The 15,245-nt window shown below is 34.4% G+C and overlaps 1 protein-coding gene across 1 annotated transcript in view; it reads right to left on the reverse strand.

The window, feature by feature from the left end:
* The window catches only part of LOC149796571 (uncharacterized), a 95,362-nt gene extending 87,048 nt beyond the window's left edge, over window positions 1-8,314 (reverse strand). The window contains exon 1 of the mRNA XM_089961274.1: window positions 8,199-8,314. Within this exon, the coding sequence (XP_089817400.1) occupies window positions 8,199-8,265 (67 nt within the window). The 5' untranslated portion in view covers window positions 8,266-8,314. The remainder of the gene's footprint in view (window positions 1-8,198) is intronic.
* Window positions 8,315-15,245: the final 6,931 nt, after the last annotated feature.

Consider the following 15,245-nt stretch of genomic DNA (forward strand, 5'->3'; position numbering starts at 1 on the left):
GTTAAAAATCCAAATCACACACACACACACACACACACACACACACACACACACACAAAGGATGACAACATAGAGAAAAATAAATTTTGAAATTGTGTGCTGAAATTTAAACCCTTCGGGATTTTGGAAAGAATAATCCGACACCAGCTTTGCCCAATTAACAAGTGTTGATGTGTGTCTGAAAAGATGTGCAATAATAATCGCAATAATTAGAATAAGGTCCTATTGTCTCAGTCTATTTCAATAATGAGATTAAAATATCTCAGTTCATTTCATTAATTAGAACAAATCCATAATATCTCAATCTATCCCAAAAATAAGATTAAAATATATCAGTCCATCTCAATAATCAGAATAACACCCTATTATCTCAGTAAATCTCAATAATAAGATTAAAATATCTTAGTCCATCTCAACAATTAGGTTAAAGCCATAATCTCTCCGTCTATCTCAATAATCAGATTAAAATATATCAGCCCATCTCAATAATCAGATTAAAAAATCTCAGTCAATCTCAACAATTAGATTACAGCCCTAATATCTCAGTCTATCTCAAATAAAGATTAAAATATATCCGTCTGATCGCAATAATTAGAATAAAGCCCTAATATCTCAGTCTATCTCAATAATCAGATTAAAATATATCAGTCATTTTCAAAAGAATATTTAAAATTCTAATAGCTCAGTATAGCTCAGTATGTAGATTAAAACCTGTAACAGCTCATTCAATCTTAGTAAGTAAATTAAAACACCTAATATATAATGGCAAATCATTAAGCAAATTCAGCCCAAATATCTCATTAACTACGCTAAAATCCCTTATAGCTCAGCCCGTCTTAGTAAGTAAATTACCACCCCTAAGATCTCATTCATCCCAGTGTTTTAGGAAGATACATGTAATACTGACTATAGAGAAAACGTCATAATTGAAATCGAGATTAGACCATTGAAGCCAGGCGTTGCCTGTGTTTGTTTGAAGGGACATCCCTCAATAACTTCCGTAAATAAGACGCACTCTTGTATTGAGAAACTTGAAGACAGCAAAGCCTTATTCATCCTATCCCCATTAACTCGATGAGTAAACTGTGGGTATCTGATTAACATCCTTAGTAAATAATTGGTTGTTCTTTGTTGATTTTGTTTTGCTTTTTGGCGGGGGTGGGGGTTTAACGCCATTTCTCAGCGCAATATAGGATATACACGGTGGCCTCTATATCTGATGGAGGAAGAACCAGGGACAACACCGGTAAGAAACAACAACTCACGGGAAGCTACGTGGTGTTTTCTCAGATACCCACACTGGCTGAGCCCTAGACTAGAAGCTACGCAGAAATAACTAAGATGGCGTAGATCGGTAAAGGCGGCTGTTTTAAACCACTAGGCCACCCGGAGTCCCTAGTAAATAAAGTAGACGACATAAAGTGCAAATTGAAATAAATCTTCGTCGAGTTGAATAAATAGCATCGAGTATTTCAAATTTCGGCATAATATGAAAGTTCTATATGTGAACGCATGAGGCAACCTAGGCGTCAAAAGACTCGGGTGGCGGGACGGGATTGTGTGTGTGGGTCATTATAAGAGCCGAGTAACAAAATTGTAAAAACAAATATACACTGATTTTACTGAACATAAGATGTCATGCGAACGTAATCGAAGCAATCTAGAAATACGAATGACTCATATATCACGAGTGTCATCCTGACGGATAAAAATGAAATGTCATCCTGACGGATAAAAATGAACGAAGCACAACAAAATAATCGCATGGCTAAGATACTGAAAGCAGCACACGTCATGTCAGACAGATATATATTCGATCCGAATTATAACTTCTAACAAGCAAGCGAAAATTTAGTCTGGCCTAGGAAGTTTGCTGAGTAATATACGGTTACTCCGAGGAAGCCACTCGTAATTTGGAGGTAAAACTTAGAGATGAGATTCTAAGGAAAGACAATGATTCGTAAAGGTCAGTAGATTATATGCTCAATTTTTGAAGAATATTATGGTATTGTAATTGTAATTATGTGTAGCATGTATACTTAATTAATAGGATCGTTTAATACGTAATACTAGCTTAGTAGTGTTTAATATTCATACGTATTTGATAAATAAGCTTGAGTATTATATAGAGAGTTATGTAGATTGTTAGCTTGTGGTCAGAATTAATTTAGTAATTCGCTATTAGGTTACTTCGCAGTAAACTAGTCCATTTATTAATGTGATATGTAAGAATTTACACATGCTTGAATTGTGGATTCGGAAAATGGTTGAAGTGTGTAAGATTAGTTAATATGGTTATATGGATATATCAGAGCATGGCTAACTGAATATTTGTGTTCTTTGTATGAGTTGTAATGTACAGAGATGCAACTGACTGCTATGACGAGAAGCTGATGGCAAGCTTTCTCACATACCCACATTGGCCGAATCCTAGACTCGAACCCACACAGAGAGAGGTGCGATGGCAGTGATCCGTAACGGAGAGCGATTTAGACCACTCGGCCACACGGGGCCCCCTATTTCGATGTGAATGAATGAGTGACAGAAGTTATTTAATAGCCGTTATCTGATTATAGGCTGTGTGTATTGTGAGGTAAAAGGGCTAACGAGAATATTGTACAGTCCTTGTGTTTTCACAGGAAGCCTTTTGGGGGACAAAACTTCCGGCTCGGTTAAGTCCCGAGTCTCTTAGAGGGGAGAAGACGGAAGTCAGTCTAGCAGAGTTGACGGAGTCCACAAGTCTAGTCGGTGGAGAGAGTTAAGGAGGAGGTGAAAAAGCATCCGAGGATGAGAAATTAGAGAAGGAGGAGCATAGAGACGTCGATCAGGAACAGGAATATGTAAAAGGTCGGGAGGAAGAGAGGAAGGATTTGAAAGAATAGGAGAATACACAGATCAGTAGAATACAAGGATAAGTGGAAGGCTATATTATATTACTAATCAAATGATGCAATAGGCTATCACAAGGTCGAGCAGAAGGAGAGTACATGGGAAATTTTAAGCATATGACTATTGAATTGTCATTAAACTGTTATTCGTTGAATTTCACTTTTTGTATATTCAATAAGTAAACCGTCGGCAATGCTGGCTGGAGGCTAGGAGCTTTACATATATCGTTCACTACGTTAACTTCCAACCAAAATAGAGCCTGGGTGGGACTTCTATAATAGTTTAAATAGAATATTGGGAGAACCCCTCCCCAAACATAACACACCTACCACAGTGGGGGCATAACAACCCGTCACGCCAATATGTGTGTGTGTGTGTGTGTGTGTGTGTGTGTGTGTGTGTGTACTGCCTATAGGGTCACAATCTTTTGATATTGTGGTGCGCATTTTGCGAAACTGTATGACAAACCTTGACGTTAAAGATGGCGACCTCTTATTACTCTTTGGCTTTTAATTTTTACCCAATTTTATTTTACTTCTTTTTTAAATTTTTTTCGATGCCACTGAGAAGTAATAATGAAATATTAATATAAATATTCTGACTTAAATAAAATATTCAAATTTTTTGAGGATGTGATTAATAGTATTCTTTTTTAACTGTTTTAATCCAGACCAAAAAGCTACATTTTCTTAGTTCTTTTTTTAAAACTTGAACGAAGTGTGTTATTTTAGTTAATTTTCATTAAAGACAGATTAAAATTAATGTAAGGGGGTCCATGAATTCCTCAGCTTGTTTGAAATTTTGACATTAAAAAACAAACAAAAAAATCAAGTAGTGATATGTGAAAGCAACCTATGTTTCAGAATGATTCTAGGGAGGAGATTGGTCTTGTAAGTGATTATAAGTTCTTCATTATCGTGTTATCAAATATACGTGCAAATTCACCAGCAATTGTTGCGAAAAAGAACAAGACGGGATGAAACGAAAAGGAAGAATATAAATAAGTTGATGGCAAATTCAAAAAGGATTCATATAGGGCTGACGACCATCTCTCCTTTCAAAAATCTTTATATCTATCACATATTCATTGTTCTGAGTGTACTGGGTCTTTAAACTTGACACAAACAGGAATCACCACTTGACTGATTCATGCATCATATATCCTGGTATGTGTAGTCTTGACTAACGAGAAATTAGTACAACATGGCCCAAAGCATAATACACACTTAATATACAACATGACCCTATATTGTCCGTTTCGAATTCCTTTCAACATGCATGAGCGAATCCGTAACACTTTACGGGCTGTGAAAGAGATCCTTTTCGCTTACTAACAATCATATAACTGTTAAAATAGGGCGAGGCCTACTGGCCAGGAAAATATGTCCGTGAAATTTCAACAAGAGTACCTTTTGCGTTCACCGTGTAGGGTTTCTATAATAAAATAAATGTAATTATTGTTACAAACTCTGCTGGGCAATGAGCAATCAACATAAAAATAATGAATGCTATCCACGAGACGAGATTCCTATCGGGTATTGATGTCATGACGGCATGACAGAATTAGTGCGACCTAAATCTTACCTGGTTTATCGGGGCGTTTGGAAAAGATTACCTGCTGAGAACTGGTTGTGATGAAATGTAGTTATATTTATGATTGCTACGAGTGATGTCCCTTAGTGAAAGGACAGAGGGTCTTCAGTGCAGAATTACATTATCCTTATCCATCAAATTTGTACAAAATATTATTTAAGCAAAAACTCAGCAAACGGTTCTGTTTTAATTTACAGTTAGCATTATCGTTTATATAACATATCTAAAATCTGCATTATTTTGACACGTAACTGTCAAAATTCATTCCAAATAGAGACTTTCCGAATGAGCTCTTAATTTTCTAACATTTTAATTCTTAAAGTCAAAATATTGTGATGTGTAAATTTATCTATATTCAAGATGTGCAATTCAATACTCTGCCACTTAAATGAACTACAAAGTTCGGCAATTCTGACAATATATGCGTTTTTGGAAGATGTTGAAAGAACAATTTGTCTCTCAAATATATAATAATAATAGCAATAATAATATATATAATTCCATTTCCCTCTCTTTCTCGTCATAATACTAGGGTTTCACTTGAGGCTGTAAAGCTGAATAAGGAGCTATCCTGTAACCGTGTGAAACACATGAGACAATTATATGGTACTCACACAAACAAATACACCGAATATATATATATATATATATATATATATATATATATATATATATATATATATATATATATATATATATATAGTATAGAATAAGGACTTTTAAGTGCATATATATTAGTGTTATATGAAACTTCAATGTACTCATACAATTTTGCGACTCACGTTTTCTATAACCACTCATCGTCCTCAGAATAGAAAATTGTAGCGTATTAATTCGATGCTTGTTCCCCGCCGTAAAACCACAAAGACAGTATATGCAGTAGTCCAAAATTTCTACTCATTACAAGATGGAAAAGTTCTACTCATAACAAGATGGCAGTCGAAAATAATTTTTTTCCCCTACTATGACCTTGACGTGTTGGCACTGAATCTTGCTTTGGTACGCAGCAAACCTTCCACCCATGATATACATGGGCGAAGTTTCATAAAATCGCTCCAACAGTTGCAAAATTAAGGTCAGGTAGACTATAACGATTACCATCGATCACCAATAACGATCAAGCTCACAAAACAAATGAAATATGCATATCAATAGTAATAATAATGAAGCATTAACATCACGAAGTAACTCGATACTAAGCAAACTAATAGGACATAAGCTGACGCACTAAGGAAACACTTACCACAGCGGTGTCAAATTTTTAGGCTTATGTTAGTTCCTTAAACAAAAACTTTGCAAAGTATCATTTTATGGGCAATCAATTGGTAAGGATATCCAAGCACTCTTCAAAGACTGTATGACTTCCTTATGTGGTAATTTTTAAGAGAGGAAGCAAGCAAGTATTGTCTTGAGCGTTAAAGTACTGTGGTGGGTAATGTTACCGCTTTTGGTTAGACAGTCTGCTGTGTACTGTATAATAAATCGGAGTTGTTGCAATGGGGAGAAAGTGAAGTAGTAAAAAAAATCATGTTTTGTTTTAAACCATTTTCATTTGAGAAACTGTGCCTAATACAATTATAAATATAAGGGTGTGGGGATTCAGTATAAAGATTAAGCTTGTTAGAGCACTCTCTCAGCTAGAGTAATTACAGGTTACTGCATTTTTATGGGAAAATATGAAAGAGATGTTTTGGATGGATACTGCACGACCTGTGGGAGTGCAGTATCCATCAAACAAAACGAGTTCATACTTTGCATTGCAAATGCAGTAACCTTTTTATTATATACTTATTGCTTATGCTTCCTAAGGCTTAATTATATATAAAAAATAACAACAAGAAACAAAGTAATTGAATGTATGATGTATTCCAAAATAAATACGCAAATGCAGATTCATCAATACACAACAATATTAATGCGTAGATAACTCCGACCAGCAACATTTGAAATTATTTCGTGCGCCCAACTGCACTTTCAAAAAGAATTGTCGATTTGGTCTTCTTAAAATTTAAATTCAGAGTCATATTGAGAATGAATGCACATTGCAGTCGCTTTTCATATGATATGGAATGAATGGATTTTGTTTGTTTGATTGGCGATTTTTAGTCTTCTCCATTTCATTGATTATGAGCCTGGATTTATTAGTAACTGGACCTCGATTTCTAATGTTGCGTCATTCTTGCATTATAGGATGGGTCTATTGCAGCTACGTACTTTTAAAATGTTAGAGAAGCAGCCAGGCCTCAGGTCCATAGGAAATCAATAAGAGAATTATCACCTGTGTGTCCTGCTTCATGCACATACTTCAAAGTTTTTCCGGTCTTAAAACAGTTTTCTGGTACATATTCAAATCCTGGATATGCTAAAATGTTTAGAATGTATCTTTTGATTAATATTGTTTGTAGACCAGTCAAAAGTAAGATAATTCTATGTGTAGGCCACTCACATGTAAATTAAAAATTGTATGTAGACCACTTACAACTAATTTAATTGTGTAATTTATTTTAGCTCATGTAATATTGTAATGAAGTTCAGAGTCGTGTGATTTCCAGGTGAGGATTCAATGCAATGACTATAGTGATTTTTACTTGGCTTGCATCCTTTCTTGTTCTCTGCTTGAAACACCTTTATTCTGGACTGGGAACATGAGTACCTGTGAACTGGGGGTTTGATACTGCATTACATGACATTTTGTTACTTCACAGATTGACAAATTTTCCTAGACCCATGAACTTTTGGTGCTTGGGCAGAAATGGATGGAGGAGGGCTTATGGTGGCCGTAGGAGAGTGGGTGGCTATCACCAAGACACACATTAGAAACGAGATTAGTTCATGGGTACCACCATTACATTGAGAGAGTATAGTTGGAAGGCTAATCAGGTGAAGCCTTTGACTTTATTAGTAACAATAAATGTGGCAGTGAGAGTAGTGCATCATATAAGGGTAGAGCGTACATTTTTAAAGTGTCCCTATTTTACAGTTTTCAGAGTAATGCTGATCGACTTTACATATACTATGACGTAAATTATACTCCAATTTCCTTTCATTTCCTTCTTGCAAGTGTAGCAGCAAAATGTTTTTGCAATCCCTTGTATACAGAGGTTCCGATTAACCACTTATCATTTTTCACAAAAACAAAATCATACATATATCACACGCTCTTCTTTTCTGTAAGACTAAGAGCCAAACTGGCCAGACAGGTAAATTCTCAATCAATTGTATAGATTTAAGTTACTGCAGCGGAGTTATTAAATATGCGCTGTATCGCATTGCTACTTTTGAACAACTGAATAGTTTTCCTCGATTTGCCTCTGTTTCCCTCTTATATTATCCTAACAATCTGTAGTGCGCGCAATATTCCATACACTAGACACAAAGATATTTATTTATCTGTTTGTTACACTATTTTGATACTTAATATTATCATGTTAGCATTACCCTTTAGATTTACTAGCAACATATATGTAATCTGTATTATTCTTGAAGAAAATATGCAGTATTGAAGGTATGCACTATTGAAAGACTGATGCGTGAATGATTGACACTTCTTATAATTAAAAATCTACTGCGTTAAAGAAGAGGAACGTACCAGCATTCTATAAAATAGTGTCCAAAATATATTTAATTCTCGAAAAACAACATGTATATATCTCAAACATAATATCAAAGATTATTATAATAATTATTGTAAAGTTCATCCATGCAATTATACTTACAACGTCCGACGTAGAAATGAATAATGAGAGTAAATATAATGGATGTTGTCCACGATATAATATTCATCCTTGACAATAATATCACCGCAGACGACACTGTATCCTGTTTGACTGGATAAAACTCTTAAACAACACTTGGCTAAGTTAACAAAGAACTACTTTTGATAAAACTGAATCGCTACACTATCCAGCTACACATTGTATACCTAAATAGCTGGAGACATTGAATGTAGTTCTAGCATAGGGATCATATGTGAAATTTGACCATCTTCATGTGTAAGAGAACTTACAGGTATCTGAGTAACTGTTGTACCAAAACGTTTTGCCTGCCAATATTTTCTACTTATGTTAATGTTTACCCATGTAATTATACTTACAAATTCCAACGTGATAATTAACAATGAGCATAATAACAATGAATGTTCTCCATGACATAAAATCAATCTTTGACAATAATAAAACATAGCAGACGACATCGTATCCTATATGACTGGATCAAATTCGTAAATAGCATCTGGCTACTTTACAAAGAAACTAATGTTGATAAAACTGAATAAGGCGAAATTCCGGTTGTGCAACTCAGTACCAGTAACTCCTGTCACTTTCAGAGAAACAGGAATTTAATATACAGTTTGCACAAACTTAATTTACCAATACCATGTGGTCTTGTGGAGTAGTCATTGAGCTATCCAGATATATCACTGTATTACCTTCCAGACTTAGCTATTTCCATGGTAACCATAAATATTTGGACACATTGGATGTAGTTCTAACCTAGGGACCGTATGTGCAATTTGACTTCTTCATGTGTAAGTGAATTTACAAGTATCTGAGATCCAGGTGTGACTAAATGTTTTGCCTGCAACTATTTTCTACGCATGTGCTTTACTACATTATTACATTTTTGATAAATTAATAGTCTTAAGTGTTAAATAATGGAATGCATTTGAACTCAATTTACAACTTAAAGCTGTGGCACCAAATTTTTAACTTAAATTTGACAACTGATCATGTACACAAAAACTCTGTACTTCGTATTTTTTTTAAATAATAGACTGCGCATATTTTAGCACAAAGTAACTTTCAAACAAAATAATAAACAATACTAATACTGTTATAAAGGAAATACACCGGTGAACACGCGAGTGAAATTGCATGGAACAGATATTTCACTGTTTCCCATCCACGAAATCAATCCAAATTAGATATCTTCTCCTCTTTCACACTCATTGATGAAATATAAAGGTCTGTGCTAATAATGAACTACTGGATTTCTGTTTTAAATGGCATGTTATGCCCGCTTCCCCAGGATATGGTAAAAAAAACTTAACGTAGCTACTTAAGCAAGGGAAGTACGTCGTAAAGAACAACACTTTACCTATTACGGGTGCAAACGTAAGTGAAAACGGTTTACGTAAACATCTTTTTTCAAGACCATAGTTTCAACCGTGTGTATAGAACTGCACTTTATATAAATGATGAAAACAAAAACGAACAACATAGAGCATGAAAGGTGATTGTGCATTGATCCTCTGATATTTAGCACCTCGTTTTTTATATCTGGTCTTGGTGTGGGAGGTCAGAGCGTACTTGCTGTTGAAAACATGGCGTTAGCCCAAACGGCGCTGAAGCGGGCAGACATAGGTCAATTTAAATAGAGGCTAGAAAAATTAAGCGACATAGTATCGAACCTTAACTGACTGATATCGACAACTAGAAGCAGAAGTGTAATATTATTTTTTAAAAATGCATAACTACTTATAAAAAAAACATGTTGGAAAGAGTCAGAAACCCTAAATGGAAAAGTCCATACATGCATCATTCAACTAACTCTACCTTCTGCCTCTGGTCATTTCAAATTTCAGGACTTATTACAAACATGTATGGGATCACTATGATTTACGTTTGACTGTAGTACAACGGCCCAAGGACAATATACCAATTATCGAGAGAGCAGCTTTGATAGAAAATTCAAAATTTCAGCAAGTGAACTTGTATCTAGACAAACATTTTGTTCCTACCTGTTCTGTCATATGACGAAGAAGAATGACATTGTCTATAATAATGTCAAAGAAGAAAACTTCTTGGTAAACATCTCTATTAAAGAAATCTGAAGCATTTCAGGAGCTATTACCTAAATTGCTGCCGTTGAATGTACTCACGTACATGAAGAAATCTGAAGATATTGCAAACATGCAGTATGATCCAGAAGTATCACGTGATTTGTTGCCCTATATTGATGTCAGTGACATAGATCGAGAGGATGTAAAACCCATTATTGGAGCAGAACAGAATTAGGAAGAATAGGAGAAGGAGAATAGGAAAGAATATTAAAATATAAGGTTAAAAGAAGATTATGCAAAGATAGTATCCATAATGCTCACGTCCTCGTTGATGAAATACAGATACGATTCATCACAAAGATGAAATTATGGTCTACAGTTCTGTCAGTAGCACACTAGAGAATCAAGACATAAATATTACTCAATCGTCTCCACTCTTAATCACCATCCTACTCTTAGCACTGGTAGAGATGGTGATATTAGCATATTAAAAGTTGTTGACGATGATTTTGTAGACGGATTAACTGCGAGAAATGAAAACTTTTGTTTTCACCTGACTAACAGATTGCAAGAAATGTTTAAACTAATTGACGAAAACAAAACGTATACAATATTTCTTCCAGAATATCCAGCACTGTCCTTGAGGATGTCCAAAATCATGAATACATTCATTTACTAATCTATCCCGACATGCACAGACACGGATGTCCCCAGAAAGTGCACTGAGGGAGTTAGGAAGCCTAATTTAAGTTCTGATATATTTTTTTTTACTAGTGTAAGAGAGTCATGTGTAAAACTGATGGCATAGAAAAATGAGTTTTGTTTCACAGGACCATTTAATGCGTCTAATATGTTAGAGTTTCTAAACTATGATGTGTTCATTTATCTTTAAACTCACATCCTTTGAAATTACAAATAAGTATGGGGGCATCATTCTTTGGGATAATAATTTAGACAGGTGGGACATATCATTTATATGGACTGTTTATGAAATCATTCAAAAAGTTAAGTTATGGTTAGAAATTACGTGAAGAAATAAGCCTGATGAGTATATCGATATGAATTAAAACAACACTAAAGTTACCATCGCTTGCATCATTTGTGTATTGTAATGTCACTATGTGGACTGATAACCGGAGGTATACAGTAGTCATATCCCTATGTGGTCAATATCAGCCAGCATTAATCCACCAGGCTCACAAAGTAATTTTAATAAAATAGGACAATTCAGCAAGGGTAAAATGTCACCATAGGTAGAAACTATCCACATTCGGCTTGTCCTAGAAGTATATCGTAAATCAAATAAAGAGGACGATCAGAGGGGAGAAGGTTACCGAGCTGTACTATTAAATCGTATTGTGATACAACAGGTACTGTTTTAATGTTATTAAACTATTCTAATCCTTTTCAAAGCCTCAAAGTGTCGATTTTTGATGGAATTTCTAAAATTTAAATGAGTTTTAAAGACAGTCGATATTTTTAAACGCAGTCACCATGTTCGAAGATGCCAACTTTTCCTTGTTGTGGCATGCAATGAAATGCTAACACAAAGCCATTAGCTTAACAGTGGATTTATTTTGTAACACAGCAATTGCTGAAAAAGTATTGTTTTGAAACTCCTGAATCAAGACCCAGTGTGGAACGGATTTAATTTCGATACATGAAGTAACAATGGACCTATACAAAATCCTACCTACTAGAGATTTCATTACACATTACATAAAAATTTTTGTTCGCAGCTTTACCTTTGTATGGACATAATACAAAGAAAATGTAGAAATAGACCTGAAAACTACAGATGTGTTCGTCACATAGTTTGCAATCAGATTCAACATCCTCTTACTGGCATTTTTGCAAGTATTAAAACAGAAAGTCTTAAAACGGTAGAAATATACTCGTACCCCAATGAGAGAAAGTCGTAAAACGGCTTAAATATAATCATACCCTGGTACTTGAAAGTGTTGAAACAGAAAGTCATAAAACGGTTTAAGTATACTCGTACCCGATACGAGAACTTTCTGAAACATTCAACCGGTTCATGCCGGTTTATACATGCCCGATACTATATAGCACTAATAAATTTCTTAAATACAACCATCACACTATAGTAACTGGACCATATAGATATTGATCTAAGGGTGATAAATCAATGTGTGTTGGTTATTTCTATGATGGGGTATTTAGACCACATAGATATTGATCTAAGTATGATGAATCAATGTGTGTTGGTTATTCTATGATGGGGTACTTAGACCACCTTGATATTGACCAAATGGTCATAAATCAATGTGTGTTGGTTATTTTATGATGGGGTACTTCTGGTTCTGACACAATATGATCTAGATCTTTTATAGATTTTTCTAGAACATTCAATAAACATATGAAATAAGTTAAAACATAAAAAGCCCAAAATAAAGAATATATTGGTATTCCTTTCTTGATAAAAGTATGTGACGGTTTATATTTATAAAATGATATTTGACCGAAGAACAACATGTTTCTATATAAACCACATACCATTTTTGGAAAAAGGAGGGTGACATTATAGAGGAAAATAAACCGAGAAATTGTGGTGTGAAATTTAAACCTTTCGGGATTTTGGAAACAATAATCCTACCCGGACTTTGCCCAATTAACAAGTTTTGATAGTGCGTCGGAAAAGATGCGCACTAATAATCTCAATAATCAGATTAAAACCCTTTTATCCCAGTCTGTCTCATTAATTACTAAAATATCTCAGTCCATATCAGTAATTAGAATAAAGCCCTAATGTCTCGGTATAAACAATCATATTAACATTGTACGTGCTGTGAAAGAGGCCATTTTAACAGATTAATAATCATATTAAAATAGCGAATCTGTAATATTTTACGGGCTGTGAAAGATGCCATTTAAGCTGACTAATAATCATACAACTATTAGAGAAGGGAGAGACCTACAGGCCAGGAACATATATTCATGAAATTTCAAGACGACTACATTTCACATTTACTTTGAAGGGTTTCTATAATGTAATACATGTAATTACTCTGATAGGGCAATGAGAAATCAACGAAAAACAATGAATGCTATCCACGACACAAGATTCCTGTCGGGTATTGATGTCATGACGGCATACAATATCTTCTCTGGTATGACACATCAATGCGACCAAGTCTTACCTGGTTTCTCGGGGCGTTTATGAAAGGTTACCTGTTGAGAAATGTTTCTGATGAAGTGTAGTCATATTTGTGCTTTCTACAAGTTATTTCCTTTTATGTAAGGTCAGAGGGATTTTACTGCAGAATTACAATATTCTTATCCATCAAATTTGTCCCAAAACTTATTTAAGCACAACTTCAGCAACCTATTAGGTTTAAAATTACAGTTAGAAAGAACGTTTATATAACATATCTAAAATCTATATTATTTTGACAGTATCTGTCAAAATTTCTTCTAAATAGAGACTTTCCGAATGAGCTCTTAATTTTTTAACATTTCAATCCATAAAGTCCAATATCGTGATATGTAAATTCATCTATATTCAAGATGTCCAATTCAATACTCAGCCACTGAGATGAACTAGAAAGTCAGTACATTCTGACAATATATGCGTTTCTGGAATATGTTTAGAGAACAATTTGTCTCTGTCATATTTCCAACACACACACACACACACACACACACACACACACACACACACACACACACACACACACACACGTACCTACGGGAAACACTCAGATGTGTACCTTTGTCGTTTTACGGCCCATAAATATGTACATAAGAACTTAATATTTTTCTAATTTTGCCCCAAAGGCTTTGCTCCTTAGTGGTTTGGCACAGCTCTATGGTGCTTAAGCACATATTCTGGAAACAATTTTCAGTTGTATGGAAAAATCCTTTTCGATTTAATGCCAAGCACGTGTCTTTTAAACTTAGAGTTATTTATGTATTTGTTGCACATAAGAAGTACAAAATATGGCGTTTTCCCAGAAAGACACCATTATAATTAAGTTATTTTTAAGATCTTCCTGTGCGGCAGACGTTTACCTAGAAAAATGTATACGGCCTAATTATCATTGAAAAACCTTGTCTGTACTTGTTGTTAAATACGTTTATACATTAAAACGTATAATATGTTTTATCTCTAAAGATGTTATAGAACAAAATAATCTTATTGGTATTGAAAACATGACTGAAACAAAAAAGATAGATACTTACCAAAACGCCAAGTTACTTATTTCACTTTGTTCTCTGGTAACCCTACCCCATCAATGATATTTACCGACTCCTGCAACCATATTCACCTACCCCGGCAATGAAACGATATTCACCTATCCCTGCAACAATATTCACCTACCCCTGTGACAATATTCACCTACCCCTGCAACAATATTCACCTATCCCTGCAACGATATTCAAATACAGACTTGTCGGTACCTTTGATGTTGTTTTTATTATTGTTGTTGTTGTTGCGACAGATTTTCATTGATGAAACGCTACTTTTAGCCTTTCCAGAGGGGTTGTATATTTGTGAGATGAGATTCGTACTGTATATATATATATATATATATATATATATATATATATATATATATATATATATATATATATATATATATATATATATATATATATATCTGTGTGTGTGTGTGTGTGTGTGTGTATAGTAGCATTAATTATTAAAATGTTCTTCTTGTCATAAAACAGAGTTATTTCAAGGTAACCTAACTTAATAGTTCTTATTATTTTGGCTTGAAATTTGAGTAGGGTGTTGTTTGCATGCGCATTAGAAAACCATTCAAAATGTTATTTAAGTCTTGTTAAATACCTTGTTTTGTATTTAAAATAATTCTCTTTCAGTTTACTCCATTTTCCTACTGCTACAGAATATTCTATGTGTCTTTACCATCTTGTTTATTTTAGTCTCCCAACAAAATGTTGGGGCAAGCGAACTCTCCCCATTGTCGGCAAGTCGAATAAAGTATCCTTTTTCTTCTAA

The sequence above is a fragment of the Sinohyriopsis cumingii genome, chromosome 6 (assembly GCF_028554795.1).
Source record: "Sinohyriopsis cumingii isolate HCF-2022 chromosome 6, ASM2855479v2, whole genome shotgun sequence".
Lineage (NCBI taxonomy): Eukaryota > Metazoa > Mollusca > Bivalvia > Unionida > Unionidae > Sinohyriopsis > Sinohyriopsis cumingii.